This window comes from Lactuca serriola, chromosome 8, assembly GCF_051521515.1.
Source record: "Lactuca serriola cultivar US96UC23 chromosome 8, Lser_US96UC23_V15, whole genome shotgun sequence".
NCBI classification, from domain to species: Eukaryota; Viridiplantae; Streptophyta; class Magnoliopsida; order Asterales; family Asteraceae; genus Lactuca; species Lactuca serriola.
In genome coordinates, this window is record NC_136415.1 from 23087315 (window position 1) to 23095246 (window position 7932).

Consider the following 7932-nt stretch of genomic DNA (forward strand, 5'->3'; position numbering starts at 1 on the left):
AGCAAGACCCAAGCAGATTAAAGCAATCATCGAGTTGAAATCTCCATCTTAAACAAAAGACATCCAAAGGCTAACCGGAAGAGTAGCAGCACTCAACAGGTTCATTTCAAGATCCTCAGAAAGGTGTAAGCCCTTCTATGATATCTTAAATAAGAACGAGAAGTTTGAATGCACCGAAGAAGATGAAGAAGCTTTTCAGGAACTCAAAAGATACTTAAGCGTTGCGCCACTGCTGGTGAAGCCTATAGATGGAGAACCACTTCTCCTCTATCTCTTGGTATCCTCAAGTGTGGTAAGTGCTGTCCTAGCCAAGGATCTTAACGGAGACCAACATCCCATCTATTATGTAAGTAAACGTCTTATGGATCCTGAGACCATGTATTCTCATCTCGAAAAATTAATTCTTGCACTAGTAATTGATTCTACTATGTTAAGACATTATTTCGAGACACATACAATACATGTGAAAACTAATTATCCTATTAAGAATATGATGAGAAAACCAAAGATGTTAGGAAGGATGGCAAAATGGTCAGTGAAGTTAAGCACGTTGGAAATCAAATATAAGCCAAGATCCACCATAAAGTCACAAGCATTAGCAGACTTTGTGGCTAACTTTTGTGATGATCTACAAACCGAAGTAGAAATTGAAGCTAAACAACTCCTAGAAGATGAACACTTGGAAAAATGGACACTATTCATGGATGTAGCTTCAAATCAAAAAGGAGTCAGGCTAGGGATCATACTAAAATCGCCACAGGGGGACATCCAACCCCAGGCAGTTAGTTGCGATTTCAACGTAACCAAAAACGAAGCGGAATATGAAGCACTCATCATGGGACTACAATCGGCTATGGATCTTCAAATCAAGGATCTTCAGGTATTTGTTGATTCTTTATTATTAACCAATCACTTTAATGGATCTTATTCAGTGAAAGGTGAAAGATTACCATTATACCTTGAGATCCTCAAAAAATTAGTATCTGATTTTGAAAATTTTAGCCTAACCCAAGTTCTTAAGGAAGAAAACACAGAAGCAGATGCATTAGCCGACTTAGGATCCTCCCTACGGATCCCACCAGAAATGAAGATCCCTATACCCCACATAATAACTCCAACTATAGAAGCCATTTCTGAAAAACCAGGCGATCCTGAACAACCAATAAGTATAGCAGCCATCGGAGATAGTGACCCTCATATCCCTCCTGAAGGGGATCCCAACCAACAGGATCCTCGAAGAAGTCCACGATCATGGATCCAACCCATTATGGAGTATCTCCAAAAGGGCACGATCCCAACAGAAGAAAAAAGCGAAAGAGAATTTAGAAAAAGAGTCTAAAGATTCGTAATAATCCAAGGTAAAATCAATAAAAAGTTTATGGCGGGTCCATATATCGGATGCTTGGAAGATCCTGAAGTTGCGGAAGTCTTGAAGGACATACATGAAGGAGACTATGACAATCGCACTGGGGGTAGATCCGTATTCTCCAAGGTATTGAGAACAAGATACTACTGGCCAACCATGAAGAGAGATTCTTTTCTACATGCTCAAAAGTGTGATGCTTGCCAAAGACATAGCAACATCCTACATCAACTGGCGGAACCTCTACATCATAGTATCTATCCATGGCCATTTCATGAAATAGGGAATGGATATAGTAGGAAAATTTCCAATAGCTCCAGGAGGAAAAGTCTTCGTGTTGGTGATGAATGATGACTGATTACATGGTTTCTGCAAACCCTATTCCTTGGTGTTTGGGACAGAAGCAATGATCCCTATTGAAGTAGTGTTCCTGACAGCAAGATACTTTCTCACAAATAAAGAAAACAATGACAGGATCTTGGACCAGGATCTTGACACTGTTGAAAAACTTAGAGATCTTGCCAAGATATGAATTGCTGCTCATCAACACAGATCACCAAGGCTTACAAAAAGAACTTAAAAGTCAGAAGATTCCAAATAGGAGACTTGATATTAAGGAAAACATTCCAAAACACCAAGGATCCTACTGCAGGTAAATTAGCTCCTAAGTGGGAAGGACCATATCTCATAGATGTTGAAGCAAGAAAAGGAGCATATTGGCTAGCAACACTCGAAGGAGACATTTTGCCAAGATCCTGGAATGCTATACATCTCAAAGCATACTATATGTAAACAAGATCAATTGATCTTCAACAAAACCAAGGTGCACATGTTCTTTACCTTAAACTTTTCATCATTACTTATTTTCTCCTCGAATACATTACTAAATTAAGCATCGGAGGAGCGTTAGCTAGAATAACACCCACCACTAGCTAATGTTTGCCATGAAGAACAACATACAACTAAGGATCTCCATAAGCAATGATCCTGAAACATAAGGATCCTCAAGGCTAAAGATCATGAAACATAAGGATCTTGACACACGAAGATCTCAACATCTTAACACTTGTAAAATTCCATTATATCAACAGTATGATCTTTAACCTATCATATACACAAGCTAGACACCAATCATTTCTCCTACGCTTAAGGGTACTTAATTCCATCCAAGGTTTAAAGAGCTAATTACCTCTTTCACACGAAATAAGGTTTATACACCTTGCTTGAACGCATGATATCTAACTATGGGATAAAAATAAGGGGATCATTTCACGATGCAGTGGCTTGGCAACCCTCTTATCTTTGAACATAAGTTAAGATCCTTAAGGTTTATAAAATTTTCAGGTTATCTGAAATTGGGATCTTACCCTAGAAATTACATAAGGTTTATAACATCTTCATGTTATCATATATTGGGATTTTTTCCTAGAAAATACACACGAACCATAACATTTTCATGTTATCATAAGTAGGGATCTTTCCCATGAAATATGTCACAAGTTGGGATCCTCTCCAGTACATCACATTAACATGTAATCAATTGAACTTATGATGTTACCCAAGAATTTTGTCAAGGTTTATAACCTAAACAGGTTATCCTAAGAAGGGAATTCCCCTGTATGATCTAATGATTAAGGATCCTCATCATTAAGGATCCTCATCCTTAAGAATCCTCATCGTTAGGGATCCTCATCGATATGGATCCTCATCAGTAAGAACCTTATCATCAGAAGTCAACAATGATCCTAAGTTGAGATTTATGCTCAGTAAATTCTAAGATTGAAAAGCTTATGAAGCTTAAGGAAAAACTTGAACACAATCAGGTTCCATCTTTCCTTTTTCTTAACTTTGAAATTTTTAAGTAAAATTAAGGATCTTAAAAATTTTAGGATCCTACCTACTTAAAAATCCAAATACTATATTTGACACGCAGATTAAATAAGACAAGGAAATAAAGACAGATAAATGGGAAATGCTACCATGTCATTCAAAAAGTTGTACACGAACCTACTAAGGCAAAAGCTAAAATGTATCACATAAAGCAAAAAATACTTAATTTATCTTCTTGCAAGCCTAGACCGTAGTCTGATCATCATTGGCCCTATCTTTCTCTCCTCCCTCCAACGGCGGCGATGCAGGATCCTTAGTGATGGGGGCAGGCTTGCCAGTCAGCTAGGCTAATGCCTCGCGCCAACCAACCACATTCCAGGATCTCGAATTTTTAAGATCTTCAACAAGCTTGATCTTAGCTTCCCAAATAGCTATCGCAACATTACTCTTCACCTCGGCAATCACCTCCTCAATCTCTGCAGCATGCTCACCCTCTTTCTTAGCCTTTTACTTACTCAAAAGTTCCACTCGCTTCAGAAGATCCTCATTGATCACCTTCCACATCTTTTCCTGTTTCTGAAGAGTCTGCTCAGCTTTCTCAGCTTGGAGCCTCAAATCGACAGAGATATGATCGGAAACCTGAAAAAGATCAAATGACAATACGAAATAGAAAAATAACAAAGAACAAAAGAAAAATTACGGCTTGAGTAAAAGTAGTCAACTTCCTGAGAGCATCCTCACTCCCTAGATTCCCTAACCAAAATCCATGACTTCAAAAGGCTTTTGCTTTCGTGATCCTAAAGCCTTAACTATAGGGTCTACGAGAGATCTCTTAGGAGGAATAAGAGTGACATATTTTTCTTTCTTAACCTTGATCAAATCGCTGGTCATATCGCCTTCAAGATCTGCCAAACCAAAACGAGCCTTGGATCGAGTAGTCTTGGAACCTGCCAAATATGCTTATCAACTCAGGATACTTATCACTCTAAAAGAAGTATCCAAGCTAAATAATGTTACCAGTAGCCATAGAAGAAATAGTAGAATAAGCCTCTTGGAGACTAGAATGTTCGAACCTGAACGACCTTTCAAGTGTAGGAAGTGCATGAAATTTGGAACCTTCTCCTCAGAATCACCAACAGTAGGAACAAGCTCCTCAAATATGAAATGTTCAAAAAGCTCTGTTTGGGTACACTATGTGGTAGATATCGTGATAAGGTTTCCAAAAATATAAAGAACGCTAAAATCCGAGTTATAACGAAGGAGTTAGGACCAATCAAAGATTCGTAACGCTACCGGTAAAGCGTTGTTAAGCATAAAATGAGAAATTTCAATAAGATACTTTTCAACCTTAGGTGTCTAAATGAAAGTCATAGATATCCGAAAACGGTGAACATACACAAAAAGAACGCCGCAATTTGACTTCGTATGAGGAAGTTACGATTTTTCGAAGTTTCTGACCTAGCAATAGACAACTAAAAACTCGAAATAGAGATCGAGCGGTCTTTAGCCGACACAACCTAAAAAAAAGTTGAGTACCCCGACAATAGGAGTACAACAGTAAAAAGTCTGACGAAAATGGACAGCAGATGAAGGAGTTATGGGATTTAAACAGACTTTTCCAGGCCCGACCTGTTAAAAATAATATAATAAAAATAAATTCAAAATTAGCCAACGGAGTCTAAACGAGAGTTATAGATCCTTTTCACACCTACGCGTGCATATATAGAACGTCAAAATCGGAGCTTGGACACAAAAGTTATGCATTTTACAAGTTCGGGACACAAAATCTGAGGCTGACTCAGCCTCACGACGTGAGGAGACAATGCTCACGACGTGAGCTCGTGATTGATGGGTTCCAGTGTATCAGCCACATTAACTCATTGAAGAGGATCATGCTGACTAAGCCTCACAATGTGAGCAACCCAAACTCATGACGTGAGACCCCAATTCAGCCCCTATAAATAGAAGCTTAAGGGTGCCGGGTTTGGTGCTCATTTCTTTCCTTCTAAGTGCTGTTACTCTGCGTGATTACCTTGTTAAGCCTTCCCGAAGCCCCGGTTTTGAATACTCGAGTTCCAAAGGAAGTTGCACACTCCCGAGATCCCCGAGGATCCCGAGATTTCAACTTTCTCTAGTCGAAGTTCTGCTCGATTCTTCTCTCGACTACATCAAAATAACCACTTCAATCAAGTGAGTTCATACCCCTTTTATACACCTTCAAAAACTTTATAACATAATCTTAATACATTTCGGGGGAGAATACAAGTAAACACCCGGTTAATCCCGAGTGAAAACGTGAAAACTCTTGTTATACTTTGCATGCACTAGATTTATACAAAATGCATAGTATTCAGGATAGCCATCCTTGGTTAAATCATTTTATGCATTCAAAGAACTTATGATTTATGCTTTGTCAAACATTGTGAAAGAGGATAAACATTGCATACAAAACTATCACTTTAATACAGACTTAGTTGAGAATCCGTGAGACAATTACATCTTCAATGCTACCTTTTTGTTAAAAGGTACTACCTAAAGTTCTGTCTATTATAACCAGAGTCTCCGTGAGACAATTACATCTTCCCGCGCCTTGACTGTTAGCTACAGTCCTTTGGTTGATAGTTTGTCATAAACGTTTCGACGCATGAAGACCGTCACCAGAGGCATATTATGTTTAGTATGGTTATAAAACTCACCGGATAGACAATTATTATAGTATTCTGATTTTATGAATGAGTAGCTATTAAAACTATCCTTCATCTAACAAGTGTGATCCTCTTATAGCTTTTTTATATAAAACTATGACTCAACCTTTAAGGATGTCAGTTGCTTGCAATTTTCGGTCTTGGACATTAGAGACTGTCTGTTACTTTAGAAAAATAAGGGATTTTCCTGTATCTAAAACAATCAACTAATAGGAAAATATGGGATTTTCCTGGTGCAACTATTAACAATTCACACCACGAACATTCATATGCGTTTAATACTTTTATAAGAAAATAAGGGATTTTCTTGGAAAACGCATGAACTTTGGAATGTCATACATTTTCTCAAAACCGCTTATGAACTCACGAACTTAATTATTGACACTTTTTCTTTGAAATAACTTGTATTCTCAGGGAATCGCTATGCAGGTTTGGAAACCAACTTTTGGGGATTAACGCTTCGACGTTAATTACTTCTTTTGAAAGATGTTTATGTATTTATCTTTTGAACATGTAACAAATACAATTATGTAAACATTTTGAAACCTTTTTATATGTATGGTGGTGTGTACTTTCCTTAATATGAACTGTTATGATACTAAATATAACGTCCTCCGCCCCCGAACGTTTCCGCCATTATGGTTTGGGGGTGTGACAGATTGGTATGGGAGCATTGTTTATAGTGAATTAAGTATATCAAAACCATTTTGGTATACAACTATAAACACAACTAGGCAAAAACACTCTAAGTAAGAGTCATACTTTTAAAAATTAAATTTATTTAATTTTTGTAAGGTAGGCATGCATTCATTTCATATTAATAACAATGTCATAAATATATCAATATAGAAGTATTATAAATAAATTGTGCAGTGCAGGTGTGCCTTGGGACATGTAATCGGAACTGGGATGAATATAGCCTGATCAACTATATTTGTCCGAGAGCCAACTAACGTATGCCAGGGAGTGTCTGATGGGTTTTGGACATAAGAACAATCTTATGTGCTCATACAAACCCTAATGCTTGGATCTAGGTTTCTCTATTGTACATGCAATGTATCCAAGACTTATAATCTTAGATCTAACATATTATAAACTGAAATTAGGGTTTAGAGAATTACCTTTGATTGTTATGTAGCAATAACAATCTCAATTCCTCCTTACAATGACTTTAGAAAGCTTAGAGTCACAATTGTCACTCCTCTAATGGCTCACAAACACCAAGAGCAAGAGGATGAAGAATAAGGAGAGAGGAGGCTGCCCAAAACCATCCAAAACCCTAAGGAGTTCCTTCCACACGTTTTTGATGCTCTAGGGATCTTTAAATAGTGAGGCTATTAGGGTTATCTAACAAGGAAACCCTAATTTGGATGCTTAGGCCATAAGCAACCCATGGACTCCTTCCTTAAAGGCCTAGGACGATTTCTAATGGGTTTCCCCATAGAATTCGTCCACCCCTCTAATATGCAGTCCATTATCTCAATATTCAACTATCATACAATTGACAGTTCTAGTCCCTTAAGTTTAATTAATGTCTTTTAGCCACAAACTTAATTCTTATTAACTCTTGACTAATATTAATTAAACAATATGATTTCTCCTTTAATATATTATCTCATAATATATTAATAAATCATAATTAATCCTTTCTCTCCATAATTCATCCTATCAAGTTGCTTTGGTGAAGGCAACCCAAAAGGACCATGCACCATTGGGTCAAGTACATACCAAAATAGTTATGGACTTAGACACTAATCCAACAGTCTCCCACTTGGATAAGTCTAATAACTATTCTGCATATGACTTCAGATCCTGATCTGCAATCGTAGCTTTTAAAAGCCGCTGTCAACTCTGATCTTATCAGATACGCGTGTCCTTTAGATAAGGGATCATATATTCCTCCATTCTAGATATCGTATAGATATGAGACATGAACTTAATCATTCCCTCTATACTATTTCCCGACATCCGATTTATGATGACTGACAACAGACTACAATTGATCTCATCAAATTAGTCCCGGCTTGGCCAAGC

At 37.5% G+C, this 7932-nt stretch overlaps 1 protein-coding gene across 1 annotated transcript; it reads left to right on the forward strand.

The window, feature by feature from the left end:
- Positions 1-520: 520 nt before the first annotated feature.
- Positions 521-1339, forward strand: LOC145066703 (uncharacterized). The gene has a single exon (XM_079013981.1). The coding sequence runs from the start codon at positions 521-523 to the stop codon at positions 1337-1339; it is 819 nt and encodes a 272-aa protein (XP_078870107.1).
- The last annotated feature ends 6593 nt before the right edge of the window (positions 1340-7932 follow it).